Source organism: Haliotis asinina, chromosome 1 (assembly GCF_037392515.1).
Source record: "Haliotis asinina isolate JCU_RB_2024 chromosome 1, JCU_Hal_asi_v2, whole genome shotgun sequence".
Lineage (NCBI taxonomy): Eukaryota > Metazoa > Mollusca > Gastropoda > Lepetellida > Haliotidae > Haliotis > Haliotis asinina.
The window spans coordinates 71,923,138-71,945,667 of NC_090280.1; the positions used below are offsets into that span (position 1 = coordinate 71,923,138).

The window sequence follows — 22,530 nt, forward strand, 5'->3', positions numbered from 1 at the left end:
TACAGAACAATATTGCATCTATAATTACTACAACCTGTCAGTAAATGAACTTTGGTCTTATCATTATTCTAGTAGGGTTAGACTCAGGGAGAGAAGGGTTAGCATTTCGACTCGACATACCTAGGCCTATGCTCCAGTTGGTATGTTATTTGTGATGGCTGCCTAAGGTAACATAAACACACACCCCGTGTTTCTAGATTGTGTTATGTCTACAGTTGCCTCTTCCGGCAACACCTGTGAAGATCAGCGTTAGAACTGGTCTTCAGTAGCCCACACTTGTCGTAGGATGCGACTAAGTAGATCGGGTGGTCAGACTCGCTGACTCTGTTGACCACAAGTCATCGTGCCTCATTTATGCAGATCGATGCTGTTGGTCACTTGATTGTCTGGTCCACACTCGATAATTTACTGACAGTAGCTATATAGGTGGAATATTGCTGAGTGCGGCGTAACACTCACTCATTTTCGGCAACACATGTATATTCTCTGTAGTTCGATATTGTGTTGTGGTTGCTTCCGTCATCCCATGCATTTTATGTCTACCGCTGAATGTTTTGTACATCCCAAAGGGCAATTCGTGTTCTGACCTGTTCTCAAGCATTTCCCCCCATTAACCGCAAATACAAATATGCAGCTGGCATCAGACACTAGACAATGTAAACATAGTATATTTGCTACCCTTTGGAAACAGGGCCACGACAGCGATGTTGATTTGAATGAAAAACACCGAATACGATTTCTCAACAAATGCAATGACATGAGCAAAGTAAATCATTTCTCCAGTGGTGTGCTTTTCGTATTTAGTTCCTCTTTAAGAACTGTCACAAACATTGTAGACTGCCCACGTCACAGTTCCGTTTGGACGCCTCGGTCAAGACCCTCAGCGTTACTGTGAAATACAAAGCGGTAGTTTGGGCTTGTTTCTCTTAAACCTGTATTAATTACAATACGTTAGGGCTGAACTGTCTTCCGTGTTTATTGTCAGTGACGTGAACTCAGTCACTCGGTGTGTCAGCTGAGTTATGGAGGACGAAAGTATTGTTCTCGTAGTTAGACTTCTATTCATTCCTTCATCATGCCCCTTATGGACAAAACATGTCGCTGACAAGGTAGGTATGTACGGCCTCCTTGAACTTGATATCGTCCCAGCTATGGCTAATATGTAATCGGTCACAATGAGAAATACCAGTAGGTTACAGAACTAACTGGGTCGGGGAAACCAACTATCGGACTGAAGTAATATAGTTCGTGAGTAAAGAAATCACGATGTTTGGAGACTACACGGAAGTTAGATATAATGCGTGGAGAGAATCAGTCGAAAGATATAATGTGGACATCAGTCATTAAAATTCTTTTAGGCTTTTCGTTGATGTGTTATTGAACCATGAGTCAGATATGATACCAATAAGAAGAATTTATGTCTTTAAAATTATACTGAGTGATGACACTGATCCACACACGCGCTGGCACGTATGTACGCACGCACAAACACACATCCCCTTTTAAAAGGGACCATAGTTTAGAATCAGAATGTGTTTGGATACAACAAGTATATTTCCAAATAAGTTGTTTTCTTGAATTTCACAAAATTCCGGTTGTGAAACTGTAACACCCGGTTTAGTTTATTATCCTTCTAGTTTAAAACAAATTATCGGCGAACTATTGGCATGTTTTGCCTCTGGGTTATCATCAGTTTGCGTGAGAAGCAAGGAACCGTGTATATGAATTCAAAGCTAGTGATATCTGTCTGTGACATTCTACTGTCAATATTTAGAACTCGCCATCACCATGGCAGATTAACTTTTATTATCGTTTTCATGATACTGACCTCTGTCCCTTCACCGCTTCGTCCGAACAATGCCAAGTAATGACGTCATGTGTTATAACAAATAAACTTTTCCGATATAGTGGATAATTACCTTAGTTTTGTGGATGTTGACAACATGCATGTGGTGTTTTCACTTCAATAGGCATCTTTGGCAACCATCTCATGAGAATAAGCGTTGTTATCAAGCATAATACAACTTATTGTATTTGCTATATATAGTCGTGTATTTATCCCATGCAAACACAGATGTTAAACAGAGGAGAGACAAAGGGTTCACAAGTCCTGGAAATAAGCTGTGTCAGGCTGCGGTGGAGTACATGTATCGACAAAGCGAATGATGTCGATATCTGATAAATCTGAACGCTAATCGGAAATCTATGATTATAATTATTCTAAACACGTCACTCTCCCGACGACCCTTTACGTGGTTTAATATACACATTAACCTGGCCTTGAGATATTACTCGATAGTGTGTATCCAGCTGAACGAACGTCATCAATCTATATTTATATCTATCTATCTGTGATGACAATGCGAAACCAGATCACCACATACCTGTATGAGTGTGATGTCAGGGATGGGAGCTCTACATATGGCCCTACTTATAATTTGTTTACTGCTCGCCATTGTCTCCGACAGCGAGTCCAAAAGAAATGTCCTCCTTATATTTGGTGAGTACATGTTGTTTGTTAACTACAGCCGATGTGGGCTGTGTTTCTGGTGGGTCGGTGTGCTGTGTCCTTGGGTCAGATTACATACAAGGGGGTGTGTACGCCACGGGCCGAACACATTGTAGGACATGATGTTATATGGATCATTGTTTGTAATTAGGTGTCAGTGCTTAATTATATTATGAACAAGCAACGGTTTACAAGGTACGCACAAAATAACATCACGAAACAATGACTTTCACCTGTGCAACGTGAAGAAAGGGAGATGGGTCGGTGGGGGGGTTAAGCTACAGGTTATCATATCTCTCTCTGTCAGCTGGATGTAACGGGATGATTTAAATCCATTTGAAGTGCAGCAAAAGCCTCTACCCCAACCTGTCCCTAGTAATAACTGGCTGGTGCCCCAGGTGACGATGCCGGGTTCCAGATGGGCGCCTATAACAACACGGCCTGCAAGACGCCAAACTTCGACAAGCTGGCCGCCAGGAGCGTCGTCTTCAAACATGGTTACACCTCCGTTAGTAGCTGCTCACCCAGTAGGTAAGATAGCATATTTGGAGATTTAGCCATTGTGTTGCCACTAAGACAATTCCCGTGTGCTTGTCTGAAGTCTGGGGCGCTTTGTGTTTGTATACAACTCCAGTGTGATGACCATGAACACTTGAACATGTTTAGTCTTAGCCTCAGAACATTTCGAGTGTTGCCTAGATATTCCATGCCTTCTGATTGTGATTGTGTGACGGGGACAGTTAACATCTATGATAATTCTGCATATATATGTAATAGCTGTATAACACACTGCCAGATATGCCTTTGTCTGATTAACTGTGTACTTCCTTTGTTTCTGTTAATGTTTTGCCTCAAAGGATGACCTTAACAGTCACCCGAGCCTTTGCTACATGTTCACACTAACACACACATGTTCGAACTCTGTCCTCAGATCCGTACTCCTAACAGGGTTGCCCCAACACCAGAACGGAATGTATGGACTTCAACACGAACCCCATCACTTCAGCACCATGAACAGTGTCAAGAGTTTACCTGTCATACTCCACAAAGCTGGAATACGCACAGGTGAGTAGAGTATAAGAAGTTCACTCACAACTGTTGTTGCCTGTAAGTGAGTACGCGTGTACCAGAGACACATTCTGAGTATGTAAATGTATACGTACATTTAAGGTATCATTGGGAAGAAACACGTGGCGCCGGACACAGTGTATAAGTTTGACTATGAACAGACAGAGGAGAACAATGACCTGAACCAGGTGGGGAGGAACATCACCTACATGAGGAACTACGTGAGGCACTTTCTCCAGCAGAAGGATGACAGGTACGATGTTGATGTTGATAGTGATGGTGATGATACTGCTGCTCTGTTGCTGTTTCTCTTTTTAACTGCTTGTCCAGTACGTGAAATGGCAACGTAAATGATTAAGTAAAGAGCGTCAATGGGTTGACAATGCTTTTAACTATCATCTCACATGAGGTATTTTTCCTGCAGAAGGTTTGGATGATAAAATATATGACATCCTTTTCGGACCTCCAGTTCTTCAAATATTACAGTGCTTGATATTTTGTTTTACAAAAGGCCTTTTTTCCTGTATCTGGCGTTTCACGACCCACACCGATGTAGCAATATTCCCTTGTATGGGCAGTTCTGTGAGAGATTTGGGAACAGGCAACCTGGCATGGGGGTCATTCCTGACTGGACACCGGCTTATTACAAACCTGAAGATGTTGAGGTTCCCTACTTCCTGCCGGACACGCTGACCACCAGGCAGGACCTGGCCAACATGTACACCACGTACAGCAGGATGGACCAAGGTGTGCATATATATAGATGGTACTTTAGTAGCTCTTCTGCATACAGTTTACCATTGCATGCATGGTTGTTCTGTCAGAACCAGGATAAACAACATACTTTAACACAGTCCAGCTCATAGAAAACATTCGTCTTGTGACAGGTATTGGGTTGTTCTTGAGCGAGTTGGAAGCTGCAGGTCACATGAACGACACTCTCATCCTCTACACGGCAGACAACGGCATTCCCTTCCCTGGCGCCAAGACCAATCTGTATGACCCGGGTATGGGCGAGCCAATGATGATCTCCTCGCCTCTACACAGGGAGTTCTGGGGCACAGTAAGTAGGTTAAGCACCCCTGGTTATAAGGTGGGTGATCTTTGTGAATCTCCTCGGCTCTACACAGGGAGTTCTGGGGCACAGTAAGTAGCTTAAGCACACATATTCTTTATGGTGGCGATTATCTCCCGACTGATGTAGAGTAATCAGAGTAAGATTACTAATGAGAAACGACTCACTAATGCATCATCGAATACAGATCTGTGACTTGTGTCAATGTTCACTTGAAGGTATCTGATGCCCTCGCTAGCACTATGGACTTTACACCCACCATACTGGACTGGTTCGGCGTGAACTATCCTCAGTACAACATGCTCGGCAAAAAGGTGAAACTGACCGGCAAGTCCCTACTCCCCGTGACTGTCAACCCCGACACCACAGCTGACAACTTCACCTACGTCTTCTCCAGTCATGATCTGCACGAAGTCACCATGTACTATCCCATGAGGGTTCTCCGAACCAAGACATGGAAGCTCATCCACAACTTAAATTTCGAAGCTCCCTACCCAATAGCTTCCGACTGTTACCAGGCGCCTTCCTACCTGGAGATCATCAACAAAACCATGGCTGGTCAAAAAACAGGATGGTTCAAAGATCTGGAACACTACTACTACCGAGACCAGTGGGAACTGTTCAACACTGAGAGTGACCCTATGGAACTGCACAACCTGGCTAATGCATCTGAGTACTCGGATGTGTTCACCAACATGCAGACAACGTTACTTACTTGGCTGAACGTCACCAACGACCCCTGGATTTGTTCCCCGACGGGAGTGTTGGAAGGCGAGACGTGCATGACGTTGTTTAACAGCGCTAGAGTGTTTGGCCGGGAGAGATCGTGCACTCAGAATCTAAGACCCGGAAGCTGATCACGAACAATGTCCTTTGTTTAGATCCATGTTGATGAGAACTGAATTGAATTATACCGGTGGATTCATATAATCCACTTACTGAGACATTCTTTAATAAATAGTTCATTTGGGTGTTATACGGCTCATTTATACAAGGGAGATAACCTTCACTACTGAATAGAAACCATTCTGAAGTATATTTTGAACGGTCAGATTCTTATGTTTTCGATTTAAAGATAAAATCAACAGGGGTGTAGATTATTTTACACTCCAACAGTTATTTTTATTAAACTTGTGTAAGAAAGGTACCTGTCAACGAGATGCATTGCGATGCGGACGTATAATACTCGACACTGAATACAGACTCTCCAGCGATGATATTAAGGTAGGTCTGTGAGTTTGACAGGAGTATGCCTAATGGGGAATAGAAAATACATATTGATTGTCGCCGTAATCACGCAATTCCTAATTACTGATTCCAATTACTGATAACCTTAACTAACCGAGCTTTAGTCTTTCTCATTTTAGGAAAACAAACTGCTCGATGAAAACACCAATAAACTAAAGGACAACATTTCAACTCGTCATACCTCTACTCTAGTTGGTACAACAGCTGTGACGGCTGCCTCGGGGAACAGATGTATATTCCATGTTGTATTATATCTACCACCAGAACCGATTCCAGCGCCACAAACATATAATCTACAATCGATTTCACCCGCTGCCCTAACCAAATAACTACACGTATCATAGTAACGCCACTTAACACAGTACCAAACAGTGCATCACATTTCGCGATTAAAAAAAATGTGTATGTTCTGTGGTTCTACACTAAGTCATATTTTTACCTCTAGATATCCCCATATTTATGTTACACCACACTAAGTGTTGTTAATCACATTACAGGTATGATAACGTGATCAGTTACAGATGTGACTGCCGGCGGCGTGACGTGTGCCTTGTCTTGTCTATACCTACCATTAGCCGCCGCCATGTGGACCTACGTCATGGGCGAGATGTTAGATTATGTTTGGTTATGTCGCTGTGTCTGTTCTCCAGTGGCGTAGAGTGCGTAAAGCCAAAAAGTTACACTGGTGTTATTTGTAATTTCGTTTATCACATGGAAGTGGTCTCCAGAGGAAACATTGCTTGTTGAAGATGAAACGATATCGTCAAATATTTCCGCAACCAAGGTATTTCGGCCACGACAAGCGATATCTTCAAGGAGATATCATTTTGGTAACTAATTTGGTAGCTAATTGCTGAATGACCAATATTTTCGGATTACTTTCATCTCCCTGAGCTGTAACCAAAGATGACCACCGCTGTCAGATATATTTTTAATGATTTCTGCTAACGACATAAAAGTTTACTGAAAATGTAACCAGGAAATGCTGAAACTTACCCACTGCAGACTTTAAAGCAAAAAATGACAGCACTATTTATTACGGGCTTGCTTTTTATGATGCAGTGGTATAGCTCGTTCCCTCGTCCATCACTCTTGTACGCTTGCATGTGTTCATACCCAAACCCTCAAATGAACTTGTTATAGATGACGTTTCGTTTTTAATTTCTCTTGAACTACAATAAGTATGATATTGGATGATAAATACAATCTCACCCTCGTGCCTTCTCATATCAAACATTTCATTACTCGTTGATAAAAGTGAAAACAATCCTCACTCCGCGGTAGGCATCCAAGTTTTCTCACATTTATCAACTCGTGGTGATATTTTGCATATCAACTTGAGAAACAGAACCTTCGTGCTGTCAAAGCGCCGGGCTGTATGGAAACTACGGTGAGTTTGTCTATTTCAATGAATTATTCATGTCACGGTACGTATGATATTACACCTTTATTGCTAGACGCTATTCCTGTCACTGTCAAAGACGCCAAGTACTAATTACTTAGAATGTCTTTCTGAAGTTTTGGAGTCACGTACTTATTTCATAATCTATTTCCTCTCAAATACTTAAGACACTAATGGCCTTGAACTGGCTTATTAGCATATTTAACATCAGGTGCTGTGTACTGGATTCCACGGAAGTCTCCTCCTCTCTATACATACAGAGTGCACAGTCCCCAGTGTCGTGTCGCATCAATGTACTTTACGCAGATACATATGTAATCTGTCGTCATGGTTGTTATCTTTGTTATCTCATGCTATGTGAGTGCGAGTGTACTTAACGTGATTCTTCAGATAAGTCGATTTCGGTATGATCTCATCGATATACATGTATTCAAGGTTCGATCATCACAAATGTTTGTACATACATCGTACCGCAATTCCCTGCTCACAAGATACATCCTCACGACATGCCAGCGTAAAAATATCACTCACACACACTTGAGGTGAAATAAAGCATTTATCACAACCATTGCAATCGTGCATGCATAGAAGTGTGAACATGTTGCACTAAAGGTGTAAGCAGTAAAACGAGGAACAATCTCCATCCCGTGAGCTGATAAATGCTTGTACACGTGGCATAAAGGCCGGAAGTAAAACGTGTTCTTTCCTTTGGAATCTGTAGACATGTGCCCATGTAACTCCGTACATCAATCATCGCGTTCAGTAAAGTTTCACTCAACATAAGACATATAAACACATCCGGTGGGTTATTCGGTAATTGTGGCTGGAAGTGTTTCTGGGACACTGTAGGGGTAGGTGACATGGTACTGAATGTTGGTGGTGGGTCGTAAAGGCTGACAGGTGGGAAGAACAAGCAACAACCCCACAGTCCATATCGGTATCCACTCATTCGTAACATTGTGTTCGACTTAAGGCATGAACTCTTAATCAGCTAGAAATGAGTGATCGAAGTCCCCGTATCATCGACTGCGCTTCCAACTACTACTATGTTCGATCCGTTTGCAACATTGCCCTTTGTCAACTCCTCGCCCTCTACCTGCAGTTGATCCTCGCAGCCCTTGACAGCCATGTCCCCCTGTTTGCGCATGTAGGCACATCTCCTGTGGCGTTGTTTCCTGGAGGGCAGACAGGAGTAGTAGGCACTGAAGTTTGTTGCAATGATTGCGATCGGCATGGAGAGGGTCACAAGCCCTGACAGGGCACAGATGATACCTACTACATAGCCCGGGATGGACTCGGGGTAATAATCGCCATATCCTACTGTTGTCATGGTGATGATAGCCCACCATAGAGCAATTGGTATGTTCTCAAACGAGTCTGTTTCTGCTAGCACCTCAGCGAAGTAGGCCAGTGTTCCAAATATGTTGATGGCAATGATGAGCACTGTGAACAACATGAAGATTTCCTTGACGCTTGCCTTGTACGTGAGAAACAGAACCTTCATGCTGTCAAAGCGCCGGGCTATATGGAAAATACGTAATATTCTCAGAGACAGCAAACTCCGCAGAACGATTACGATGATGGTAATCTCTTGTGATTGGTTGTTCTTCAATACAATCTCGTCCAGAAAGAAAGACCCCCACATTATGAAGACAAGGACTAGGTCGACCAGGTTCATGAAGGAACGGAAGAAGGTCTTCTTGCTAGGTGACACCGCGAACCTGAGGGGCAGCTCGAGGGTGAAGAAGATGATGCAAGACAAATCGAGGTAGTACAGAATGACGTGTAAGTCACTCTCAATAAGAGCGCGAAAGCTCTTGTAGGGGCCGTCTGCAGTGGTGCTGTTGACGTTTACCTTCGCCACTCGCAGTTCCCGGACGGAAGACAGGGTGAACACCACGATGGCCAGGAGGACGAAGATGAGGTAGATGAGATTCCATACCTGAAACACATCACACGGTGACGTATGTGAACATTGGAAGGAAAACAATACCGTGGTTAGAACACTACACGAACAACACGTCCAAACATCTGTTGCACTGATGTGTCACTGGTTTTCTGGTCCATAAATAGCTTGTCTGGTTTGTTTACTGGCCACTACAGTTTACTGGAGGTCTTAGCTAGCATTGACCTTCACCAACCCATATTTGTCATAAGAGGTGGTCAGGCTCGCTGACTTGGGCAGACAAGCCGCACTCAGTAATATTTCAGCTATACTCTGGCTGACTGTATATAATAGCGTCTGGACCAGACAATCCAGTGATCAGCAGTATGAGCATCGATGTGCGCTACTGGGATACTGTGACTATTGTCAACCAAGTCAGCGAGCCTGACCACCCGATACCGTCAATCGCCTCTTACAACATCATGTTTTGTTAAAGATTAAATCTACCGCGGATCTTCACGGGTGGGTTAACGTCAAGAAACTTCTAGGTAGGAACACGCCCAGGACACACGATATACCTACACAGACCTAACCTATATCGTTTAAGATAACCCTCTTGGACAAACGCCTGCTCATGTTCAAATATTCTGTAAGGTAAAATGAAGTATATACCCTTATTCTATGGTGAAAGAAAATATACATCCATGTTTAACTAGTTGTAACACTACAACAACAAATGGCTATCCGGTGCTGATGTCTGCAATACGAATATCGTAGTGGACATTCCATACGTCATATGACGGAGTGTGTAACACCAGGTGGCGTTCACATCAAGTCTTCGGGAACATAGGGTCGCTGTTGCACCGTACAAAGTAATTAGAATGACGGAGTTATTTTCAAGTGTATACATCCGTCTACACGGCAACTTATATCAAAACAATCCATAAATGGGTCTTGTGTTTATAAACCTTCAAGTTTACTGATGCTAGTAGTCTTGTAATATAACTGCAAAGAATGTACACACAGTGATAATATGGTGATAATTTTCAAAGAGCCTTTATTAAGCTATTCGTGTGTCTGATGCATTAAGCACTAAGCAGTGAGGTGGATGTCAAACGTGGCGTCCACCCCACCGTCCTGTGATAGCGAGGGGTGGTGGATGTGTGGGATGTGGGGTGGACAACTGTCCCAGAATGTAAGAACACCGACATGTATCATGTGTTAAATCGGAGATGTAATAATTACTCACTGTTACTTTACTTTAGTTCAGCAGTGTCTGACATCAATATGGGACGTCGATACTACGGTATGTTACGGGGTCTCAGAACAGTCAAGAAATGATTTCAATTGTCAGCACATATTCTACTCACGCTTCGGGATGATGAAATGCCCAACAGTGCGATACCTGTCTTCCTAACGCACCGTTCATTATCACTTTAAGCCACAAGGGTTTGCAAATTCAAATTTTGACGAAATCGGCGAAAAAATGAACATTTTAGAAAACGACAACGCTACACTCGTAATATAAAGTACTCAAGGGGTAACACTCTCGGTTCTAGAATCCTCATCGGACAACCCGAATATTTTAGTGTGCGCTTCAGACGTTACGTTTTTTAACAATATATTGTATTGAGCTTGTGGGTCATTTTACCTTTCTGGTCATCGTATTTAATTTGTCTAACTGCATTTCAGTTTGACCGCTGACCCTCGCATAAGCACTGCCTTGAACAAACGCCTGACCTCTCTTTGCTAAACATGGGCAATTTCGGCAGATTTCTCACTGATTTGGAAACCGAAAACAGCTCAGCTTGGTTCCCGTTGTCTGCGCTTGGACAGGCGGATCTGAACGACTGGAACTGATTGAATGTAGTTCTCATCTTTATTTAAGCAAATATGATGACGAAAATATTGTCGATTATGTCCTGTACCGTCCAGTGCTCATGTCTCAAGTAAAGTTAAATATAATAAGAAACATAAATCATGGTTTAACAGGGAATGAAAAATCATGCTTAACTGCGTCCATAAAACAAAACGTAGTTCAAAGAAAAATAGGTCCTTGTTAAGTAAAACCAAATATAAATTTGTATGTAAATCGTACAAAAATGCCTGGATAAACACATAAAACAATATAAATCTAAGACAAGGACTAGTTTACATCACAATAAAACGTATGCTCCAAAGGAAAACTTGGGAATAGTAAACAAGTAAAACAACCTGATCTGGACACCTATTTTTCAATTTTTCAAAGAATTAAATGATGGGAATGTACATAACCCTTCACAAGACTTTGTTAGCCCAAACCCTGTTGAGTCAGATTTTCGTAATTTAGATATCACCCGTGATGAAATCATCTCATCACTTTAAAATCTAAAACGAAATAAAGCTCCAGGAATTGATTTTATAGAAAACGAGTTCTTTAAATATACTCTCGAGGTGTTACTTCCCATACTAAACTATTTAACTTAATACTGTCATCTGGAATTATACCAGAGGATTGGCTAATAGGAATGATTAAACCTCTGCACAAGAAAAAAGGTGATAACTTATTCCCTAACTCATACCGGCCCATTACTATTCTCAGTTGCTTCTGCAAGTTGCTCACGAGTATTTTGAATGCTATTTTAACAAACTTTGTTGAATCTGAAAATATCATAATACCCACTAAAGCCGGTTTCCCGAAAGATTTTTCAACAATGGATAATATTTTTGTAATGTCATTATTATTCAGCCTTCTCAAAAATGCCAAACAAAAACTATACTGTGTGTCCATTGCCTTTTCTAAATCATTTGATTCTGTTTGAAGAGCTGGTTATTGCATAAAATGCTCAATAACGGAGTCTCAGGCAGGTGCCTTGCACTTATTAAAAACATGTACAAAGATATTAAATCAACCATACTTCTCAACAACAAGATCTCGTAGTTTTCCGAAGTAACTCTGGTGTGAGACAAGGAGAGAATCTCTCCCCTTTGTTGTTCGCCTTTTTTATAAATGATCTTGAATCATATTTAGTAATTAGTGGGTGTCAGGGTGTAAAATTGCAGTACGTTTCAGATGTCTGTGTAGCACTTTGGCTTCAACTTGTTATACTTTTGTACGCTGATGATACTGCCCTATTGAGGGATGATCCTTATGATCTTCAAAAATCTCTCAATGCATTTTATTGTTACTGTAATGAATGGAAGCTACCTGTAAATTTATCCAGACTAAAGTCGTTGTTTTTGGTAGTGGTCCTGCAAAGTCATCTAAGTTAAAACTTTACTATGGTGAGGTGCCCCTTGAATCCAATTGGTACCTTGGTATTTTCCTTCATCGTAATAGAAGATTTATTCACGCAATATTAAGGCACTTGTATCTCTGGGTACAAAGGCTATGTTTTCTCTTCTGAAAAAATCACGTAATATAAGCTTACCACTTGCCTGCACCCTTTCAGCTTTCGATGTAACGACCGAAGCAATTTTGTTACATGGATGTGAAGTTTGGGGGTTCGAAAACATCAACTTAATTGAAAGAATACATTTAAAATTGTGAGGTTTGCTGCAGGTCTTCGAAATTTGGTCGATACCCGATGTATATTAAATTAAGGAAAAGACTTTTAAGTTTTTGGCACAAAATGGTAACAAACACCCGCCAGGCTAAATTATCATATAACGTACATTCAATTATGCTACGAGCTCGTTCTGAAATCAGTTTATTTCCCTGGATTGAGTTTGTAAGAAAGACACTTAATGACACATTAGGTGTCTGAATCTGTACAACTAAGTGTCTCTCCTTTAAGATTGAACAGATCGTCAAAGACCAATTTTTACAGAAATGGCATATCTCCGTGATAAAGAGTTCAATATATCATCTTTTATCGTATTTTACAAAAATAATATAGAATTTGAGAGATATCTCTTTCTGCCAAGACATATCTATTTCCCGGTTTTAAGATTCAGAACGAGTAATCATCACCTCCCTACAGAAGAGATTATGTTCCTAGAGATTATCGTCTGTGCTCTTTATGCAATTCTCATGCAGTGGGAGATGAATAGTATTATCTGTTCAAGTGCGATGCTTTACTACAGTGTAGGCAAAACTATTTACCTTCGTACCTGAATTCTGTATCCCTGTGAAAAGTGGTCAATTGTTCTCCTCTAGAAAAACGCGCAATCTTAAAATCTTGTTGTGTATATTAATGTAACATTTAAGTCTACAAAGATACCTTAAGTTTTGGCTCTTGTTCGCTGTTTATTTGCCATCTTGTCATAAATATATTTATATATATTTATATTTATTTGTATTCTCGTGTACCATCGTTGGTGGTGTTGAGTAATAATTTGAATTGAATTGTTACAGGGTAGGTTTTGCGAATGTTTCTTCGATCTAGTGATGAAACAACTTGGGAAAACGTTTAGATCCATGTCACTGATGTTAATCACAGTTTTTGTCATCGTATTTAGCCTCTGTATTTTTGTTTTTAACATGAAAATGCATGTATTAATATATATGCTTTTTTCTAATGCTTAATGGTAAAGTTCAATCCGTTGTATTTTAACTGAGTGTTCTTGTAAAATTGTCGACTCTCAGTGACATAATAATGTACAGAAAAACATATTCCTTCGTTTGAGTTACTTTGGCACTTATCATTTGTTAAGAATGAAACAGATCCATCAATAAACATACTATTATAACATAATGTTGTCACATTAGGTGTCTGAATCGGTTTGAAAAACAGCATGAAAACGTAATGCCTATATTATTCGATTCCATTAAAATTGGTGAATGATATAATCTGTGTACCTAAATACACACACAAATATGCTACTCAATACAATGAATTTGATACATTATTTTACTACACTGAATACATATAAAATACACAGTATCACCACTATGTCAACACATTACGATAGAAATAAATACATTGCCTTAAAGGTACATATATTTGAAGATGTATCTTTTAGACTGATGTGCATTCCATTCTTTGTGTTTTTCACTAACGAAACCTGTTCTGAATACTGTCGTTATTATAGCTTGAAGTCAGTATCAAGTAAGTATCCGAGTATACGCTTGCTCTATATTGATCATTTTGAGCATGATATCCCGGGTGATACTAGAATATGTATGATACATGTCAATATTAACATAATTCGATGTCAGTGGTTATTCAGCCAGATAGCAGGTAACGTGTTAGGTTGAATGCTGCAATGGGCTCTTTTTGCTTTACTTTAGTACATATTGCAGCAGTATGTATATACATGCATAGTTCAACAAACAATCAGTCATTTTACTTTGAATTTTGGAGAATGTGCTCTGAATGTTTTTGCCAGTTCACTGTTGAACTGAAGGTTCATGGTGTGCATCTCTGTATCTTTTGATAGGTATTTGTGTATTGTGTTAACTCTTGGTGAATAGAGTGAAAACGGCTATTATGAGGTTGAACATGTATATTTCACAATGTAGAAAGTTGTAAATACACCATGTCAATATTTATTTAAGTTATTTGATGCTATGATTGTTCCTCCAGTGTGTTGTAGTGCAGCAGTATAGGAGTCCTCATAGTGACACTGTATAATTATTGAAGATGTGAGAAATGTGAAGATATTTATTCGTGCTTAATCACCTGACAATCTACAACAGTCATGGTGTAGTTCTGTGAATAGTGTATCTGATTCTATCTATTAATATTTCACAATGTATCAGTTTCCCCATTACATTATATAACCGTTATCTGTACCTGGGGTTGGAGTGGGGAATGGCGTGCATAGTCTTCTGTACATTTTCCATATCCAGCAGACAACTAGCAGATTGTGCGATGATGCTAATGAAGCTCTCGGTAGCATCACGCAGATGTTGGTATACCACAACTACTGCTACACTTCTAAGATAATGTCTACACAGCATCACCGTGATCAACCCTATGCACAATGGCAGAATAGATATGGATGCTATAGTGTAATGATGCATGCCAAATTAATTAAACTAATAAAATATTCTTCTTTAGTATTATTATTACATTTCTGAAAGCACATACGTTGTTAAAAGTGCGTGACTGTGTTAATTAGTTCTGTGGTTAAATGAGTTATTTATTTTAATTATTTAATGTGGTTAACAGCCATCTTCTAGTTACTTTTGCTGGGCGTTCAGTTTATTTCCAGAAGACAACAGGAGAAAATGGGACCAATTCATCGAATTATTCATCATCAAATTTTGTCAAAATAAAGATGCTAAATAAAGATGTGGTCGTTCAAATCTATGTTTTATGTGTACGATTTCGTGACAATAGGGAGCTGACAAGAAATATCAACGCACACGTCGGTGTTGAGAATGGGGTTTGTGTCGTTGTTTACGCCACGCCCATGTATACCATGTATATCGAGTTTCTATAAATAACGTTTTCGTTCACTAAACGACTCATGGAAACTGTTTGCCGAAGAACAGCCAGGCGTTTGTTCAAAGCAGAGGGTAGTACTAGTGCGAGAGTCAATGGTCAAATAAGAAATGCAGTTGGACAAATTGAATACAATGAGCAGAAGTTAAAAAGATTTTAGTGTGTGAAAAACGTCAGATGTGACTTAAGACCACTTGTATGGCAACAAATGGATGAGATATTCTTGTCAGTTAATGGGGGCATCGCATGATTTACCATAGATTATATCAAGAATGTTTACTTTGGGACAAATCTTCGTTACTAATCCATAGAGTAAAACACCCGACTAGTGTTTCATGTCAGTGTTAAACACATGTAAGTGGACATTCCAGATGAAACTCCAGCTGGTTTTAATACCCCAGTCTGTCCCCAGCATGTAGGCTTGATATTAGCGTTACAACATAAGACTGTCCTGCAGCTGCCTCGGTGCCCCAATACTGTACGGGTGTAGATGACGTGACATGGTCGCTTGATATACCATGACGAGGCAGTTTAGACATATTTACTCCTGTCATGAATATTCACCATCCTTGTAATCAAAATACCGGCTACATCATGAATTGAAGCCTTTAGCAGACTAACATGTCGTTTAATTTTTCACACATTACAATGTGAATTATATGTTTAACGTCCTCCGTGTCATTTCGCTCAACGTCATAACAGCGCTGTTGAACAATTCACTGAAGTGATGACGGAAATAGAAACATACTGTTCCTTCGCATTTATATCTACAAATATATATATATATATATATGTGTGTGTGTGTGTGTGTGTGTGTGTGTGTGTGCGTGCGTGCGTGCGCGCGCGCGCGTGTGTGTGTTGTTAATGTGCGAAAGTTCGGCCTAACTACAGTCTCAGTGGTAGGGAGATATGGAATGTAGAAAAGGACTTTACTGAGGAGTCTTTTTCTAAGTCCAAAGCGATTTATTTGGAACAGACCGTTACTTTATGCAGATTAGTGTGCGATGATATTGTCTTACAAATGGCACTTTCTAAATGTCCGTTCTAAAATTAAACTTTCTGTGACTTTACAGATAATACCTGGCCCCAAAAATAATAACTTTGATACTGAAACTACTAAGAATTTAAATACCAGGGAGTCTCACTATCCACATAAAAGGAAACAGGTAGGAGGGGTCGTCTCAAACGATGTGTCAGGACGAGGTTTCACAGACAGTGGATGGGGTCCAGCATGGTCATAGTGATATCAGCTGAGATAAAATAATGCTTTGGGGAATTAAATTGGGGAAGCAAACGGCATGTCATAACAATTTACAAATAATATCCAGTCCCGTCGACCATTGGGTGGTCATGCCACCTTTATATTTTAAGACATTTAATAAGATGGTTGAATGAAGCTTTTCTAAGGGTATCGTGCACTTTTAGGTATTTCAACATGCTCTTTGTCAGCAAAGATACGTAAGGCGTTAAATCAACAGATATCTTGGAGATGGACCCTTCTGGCCACAGGCTGCACGTGCAGTTCATGCCAGGGACTCGACTTTCCGTCGTCATACCTGGCTGAGAGACCTTATTGCCATCTATGGTTTGATCTATCGCTTGCAGCAGCTAGTATTTTTTCTAAGTTTTGCGGAATTTTGCGAGTGAACGTTCTTTTCTGGACATGATATTATCTACGACCAGTACTGTATTTCACTGACCTGGGCAAATAATATACAAGGAAGTAGATGCATTAATATCTCATAACTACTGCTAATAAACCACACAGTTCAGCTAATACTGATTAATCCGGTTTAGTTTAAACCTTGTGCGCTGATCCAAGCCCGTCTGTACAAGTGTTAAACAAGTCACTTGTACCCCGCGACGTGCGGTTATAATACTAATGTGTTTATAGGTAGTTCAGGTCGTCTCGACATATGTGATCACTTCACGCTGCCTGCACACTCCTGTCACAGATAAATGAGAGAGCAGTCATGCATCAATTCATGTATAAAAAATGTATTATAAAATGAGAATAATTATGTGGCGATATGCACATGGCGTCCCACTTAAATATGTCATATACAGCCTGGATGTACAACAGCATCAGTATTGGGTATGATATTACAGAAACATAAAGTGGTCTGTACAAGACGTACCTACATTGTAATGCCCTGCCACCTTTCAGGGATCGATATCGGCCGTGTGGCCCACAGTGGTTATTGTCCTGGAAGGAATTTACTCGACGATAAAACCTAAGCTACAATTGTAATGCAATAATAGCGTGGACTGAGCCTAAGTACTGAAAACATTACCTATGAACTGTATCGGCTCTACAGTTAGCCTTAATCAATTGAATCATGTTCTGCTTATACCGGCGTCTATTCAGAAGTGAAACCCGCTAGCATTTAACTCATAGGAGGTCGGCTCATATTGTAATTCATATCAATATGCGCTTTTGACACATAATGTTCCTATACACGTGGTAATGTCAGCCCTAATGATCCCCAGTATTCCGGGGAAGGTCTGTTACTTACATAACTAAGGACCAGGTTCTGTGCGACTAACTACCGTTGCTTGAACAACAACTTAGAATACTGTTTCCTTTCGTATCCATAAATTAAAGCGCCCTCAAACCTTTAGTTCGACATGCTCTTTTGTCAACTATGACTCGTGGAACACGAATAATGCGTGTATACATACGACCACGCACACATGTAAATTGTGGAGTATATCAAAGCTACATTCATAAGTGATATCACACGTTCTGTGTTATGGGAACATGGTTGATAACTGCAACACTTTACCTTGGCGGGAACAGAGTAGAATGGTTTCTCCATAGTTAGCCAAATTTTCTCTTTCCAAGATGGGTTAGTGTCTGATGAATTGCCATTTTCTCCCAAAGTTTTATCCAAAATATTGAGAATTTGAGTCTCTTGCATTTGCTCGGTGTATTTGTTCCAACAACATTCGGAAATCATTTCCTCCGGAATATCCCAGAAATCGAGCTCCTGTTTGAGTGCTAGGCCACACATGGTAGACGGCAGGTGCAGCTCTTGAGTCCTGTACAGGTTCAGGATCGAATTCACCACCTTCGGGTCTCTGTCAAAGAAGAACTCGTTTGTGTCGGGGTCATATTCAGGCGAGCTTTGAGTCAGTCGACCGAGTCTTGTCTTTGGAAGTTTTTGAATGGTTTTCCAATAGGTGACAAATTTCTTACCCGCAACGTTGATTGTGATCGTGTCCATGTCAACTGGTGGATAGTATTTTGGCTAAGATCCAGCTAAGGCATTACCACACGGGGCACTGATTAAGCCCCACGCAGGTGGAGTTACACCATCAGCTTTCCGTCATTATCCCGAGTCTACCAAATACCGGACAAGTAAAGAGTTCATGGTCCAATGGCTTTCTTTCCGCCATGTACACAATAATATGTCAATGCCTCTAACAAATATGACACTAATATTTACAAACAAACGTTTTTTTCTACACGAGTGTGAAGCGTTTCACTTACTTCAATACTTTCATTGCATGACACAGGTCGTGGAATACAATCAACCGTCAGACAACATCAACAGACTAGGTGCATGGAAAAGACCTCCATGCGACAGGTTGGCGAGATGTTTCACATCATCCGTGTCGTTTCGCTCTGGGTCATAACAACACTGTCGAACAATACACAAGTGAAATTACTCATCAGATATATTAATAACTTTTAATACGTCTGGTTGATAGCCATAAATAATAATCTTAATTCATTCCCCATATAAATGATTAGAAATAGAAATAATAATTCCAGTTAAAATGTGTACACACACACACACACACACACACACACACACACACACACACACACACACACACACACACACACACACACACACATTTTTTCCGAGCACAGGTTTTGTTATATATGCCACCCATCATCAAAAGTTTAGACTCACTTAAAGCACTCAGTCTATGTTATGAATATACAGTTACATCGAAGACGGGCTTTTCCTCTGTAACTTGGTGGAACTAACTACAAACCTTTTGGAGCTGAACTGCACGAGTATCATGCCTCAAATTTCTGAAACAGTTTTCAATGTTTCTTCATTTATTGAACTTATGACAATACGTGAGTAATCTTTTCAGCTTAACAGAAACGTTTTACAATACATTAGTTCATTTGTAAACCCCATCTTTAAACAGTATGGAATATTTTGCAGAATCTAGTTTAGGACAGTTGACTGAAGTAAGTTGCTACTTTTACACTTGTGAGTCTAAACTTTTGATGGATCGTATATATACATATATATAGTATATCTAAACTTGATGAAACTGGTAACACGTTGGCAGTTGTTTACGACAAAGTGGATTAACCAGTCTCTACTCGGTAAACAGTCCTTGGTTAGAAAAACACGGCCATCAGTGAACATCACCTACGTATTCACCTGGAAAGTAATTAAGCACCCCACTATTTTCGGGATGATGAGGAACAAAACTTACTGTAACTCTGTCACTATTCCAAAGATAGTGGAACCTTAGCGATTGTGAAACATACAATCTACTAGCAAATGAAAAACGAGAAAATGATTCCAATTCGTATTGTTTTAACTGCGTAACAAATGTGATTTGGTCACTATTGATTTATTATTGATATAGTCACAAGTATGGTCGTAGCATTGTCAATGACTGACTATTACAAGAAAGTATGCACAAGGAATGTCACATGTTAACGTCTGATCTGTCAAGTATCAGTATCGGATGTGTCCCCCACGGGCTTGGATGACAGCTTGAATCCTCCTCCTCATGCTACTATTAAACCTTCTGATATGACCAAGTGGCAATTGCCGCCATTCTTCATGCAAAACAGCTTCCAGTTGTGCAACGTTCTGGAGAAGGGGTTCTCTCAATCTCACACGGCGTCCAAGAAAATCCCATTCATGTTTAACGATGGTTAACAGTTGCTCTACTATCACGACATATATCAGGGGGTGTTTAATTAAGTTCCAGGTGTATATTTTTGACCGTAGCAAAGGGATTCCATATTTCAGAATAACAAACACCAAATACCGAAAATTTAAAAAAATAATGCTGAGCCTAAATAAGTTATGGATAGTCTTTTGAAAAATGAGATATTGGACTATGTAATGCTTATAGTTGACACAAATGATGGCTGATGCTGGCGCCAGTACAACACTCCGTGTGAGATATTTAGCTGAGAAAGTATATGGATGTTTGAGTGGATTAACTAAGTCATCCAACGATACCTTTCAGATGCATCAGAGTCGTTCCTATAATGGTAGCACGCTAAGCACATGTGATAATGATTATACATTATTGCGATATTGTCAATAAGTTCTCCCATCCTGAAGTTATCTAAATAAACAGAGTGTTTTCGGGGTATTTCCAAATATTCAGGGATGCGTTACATCCTATTGAAACACTGCACATCATCCTGAAGCATTGTATATACATATCAGTCGAATATTGTGGTTACAACCGACAACATGGTAAGTTGCACTGATCTTAAAACTGTTCAGTTCTTCATGTGTGCACGTGACCATGGCAACTGACGAGTAAACAAGAATAACGATGACGATGAAGACAACAATAATTATTATCTTAAGCGACATGATGTTGTTGTTTGATCATGCTATAGTATTCCACGCAATTATTCACAAAGTTGTCTAGGCAAATACTACTACATGCATACAACCTAAAGAAGTTTGACTGAAATGAATAAATGACATTTACAGTTTAAATGTGTTTTCAGTACTTTGTGAGGCCTCCCTGCCCTGCAATACATGATTGAACACCAGATGATGGATTGTAATTAGGTCGCTGTGCTTGTTCTTTAGTGACCATGGCTGACTGAGTACGAAGAGGAGAAACGTTTCCGTGCTGCTTTTGTAATTTCGTGTCATTGAAATAATCATGTCACGGCCATTATATTACAACTATAGAAGCTCTTCCTGTCACTGTAACGGCCATTAAATTAGACCTATAGAAGCTCTTCCTGTCACTGTCACGGCAATTATAATACACCTGTAGAATCTCTTCCTGTCACTGTCACGGCAATTATAATACACCTGTGGAATCTCTTCCTGTCACTGTCACGGTAATTACATTACACCTGTAGAAGCTCTTCCTGTCTCTGTCACGGCCGTTATATTACAACTATAGAAGCTCTTCCTATCACTGTCACGGCAATTATATTACACCTATAGAAGCTCTTCCTGTCACTGTCAAAGACGTGAAACGCTAATTAATTAGAACCGTTGCGTTACGTATTTATGTCACAATCAATTTCCTCTCAAATACACCAATGGCCATGAACTGGCTTATTAACATAATTAGCATCATGTGTTGTGTACTGCATTCCACTGAAATCTCATCCTCATTGTCCTCTCTTACTGTAGGTTCATATATACAGAGTGCACAGTCCCTAGTATAATATTCAGAGAAATTATTGAGAAGTTACCTCGGCAAATATCTAATACACGTTTCTAAACTATGGGCATTTTGCTTAAATGAATATATTAAGATACGATTCTCTTCCAGCGTAAATGTGTTTGCAGCACTTCGAAGTGAGACCTGCAATACACGACTAAATGCGCCTAGGTACTCTACCGATCAAAGTTTGTAGGAAATCGTGTGTCCACTTCATTTGCCATGTCCTCAATTATTTCTATCCTCAATATTTTTTTTTGGGTTTAGTCTGTCCTTCATTAGTCCCCACACATTCTCTGTAAGGTTAAGATCTGGGCCTACTTTTACAAAGCGATCTTAACGCTCTTAGTCTATGTTTGAGAATGGAGTTACAATCATTGTGACGCTAAGATCGCTTTGTGCAAGTGAGCCTTAGGCTGTAGCTGAGCCAGTCTAACACTTAAACATTTTTAACCACTGTTTTGTGTAGCCGGCAGTGTGTTTTGGGTCGTTATCATGTTGTCGTCAACGGTGAAGGGATTCCTCGCTTTTTCACCCAGTTTGTAATTCTTGTTTAAG

General features: G+C 40.1%; 2 protein-coding genes across 2 annotated transcripts; one reads left to right on the forward strand and one right to left on the reverse strand.

The window, feature by feature from the left end:
* The first annotated feature begins 2,347 nt into the window (after positions 1-2,347).
* Positions 2,348-5,628, forward strand: LOC137282280 (N-sulphoglucosamine sulphohydrolase-like). The gene is made up of 7 exons (XM_067814015.1): positions 2,348-2,500; positions 2,908-3,040; positions 3,441-3,574; positions 3,680-3,830; positions 4,089-4,324; positions 4,465-4,640; positions 4,871-5,628. The coding sequence occupies exons 1-7, from the start codon at positions 2,389-2,391 to the stop codon at positions 5,507-5,509; spliced, it is 1,581 nt and encodes a 526-aa protein (XP_067670116.1). The 5' UTR covers positions 2,348-2,388; the 3' UTR covers positions 5,510-5,628.
* Positions 5,629-7,118: 1,490 nt separating this feature from the next.
* LOC137282288 (potassium voltage-gated channel protein Shaw-like) lies at positions 7,119-18,860 on the reverse strand. Its single transcript, XM_067814028.1, has 2 exons — positions 18,345-18,860; positions 7,119-9,244 (listed from the first exon to the last, which is right to left on the reverse strand). The coding sequence occupies exons 1-2, from the start codon at positions 18,783-18,785 to the stop codon at positions 8,294-8,296; spliced, it is 1,392 nt and encodes a 463-aa protein (XP_067670129.1). The 5' UTR covers positions 18,786-18,860; the 3' UTR covers positions 7,119-8,293.
* Between the last annotated feature and the right edge of the window lie 3,670 nt (positions 18,861-22,530).

Bases quoted from the DNA above. Each gene is read 5' to 3' on its own strand.
- LOC137282280 (XM_067814015.1), top strand. From the start codon at position 2,389: ATGAGTGTGATGTCAGGGATGGGAGCTCTACATATGGCCCTACTTATA. The intron at 2,501-2,907 runs GTGAGTACATGT...CTGGTGCCCCAG, and splicing joins AAATGTCCTCCTTATATTTG to GTGACGATGCCGGGTTCCAG. The intron at 3,831-4,088 runs GTACGATGTTGA...GTTTTACAAAAG, and splicing joins CTCCAGCAGAAGGATGACAG to GCCTTTTTTCCTGTATCTGG.
- LOC137282288 (XM_067814028.1), bottom strand. From the start codon at position 18,785: ATGGACACGATCACAATCAACGTTGCGGGTAAGAAATTTGTCACCTAT. The intron at 9,245-18,344 runs GTAAAGTGTTGC...GATGTGTTTCAG, and splicing joins TCTACTCTGTTCCCGCCAAG to GTATGGAATCTCATCTACCT.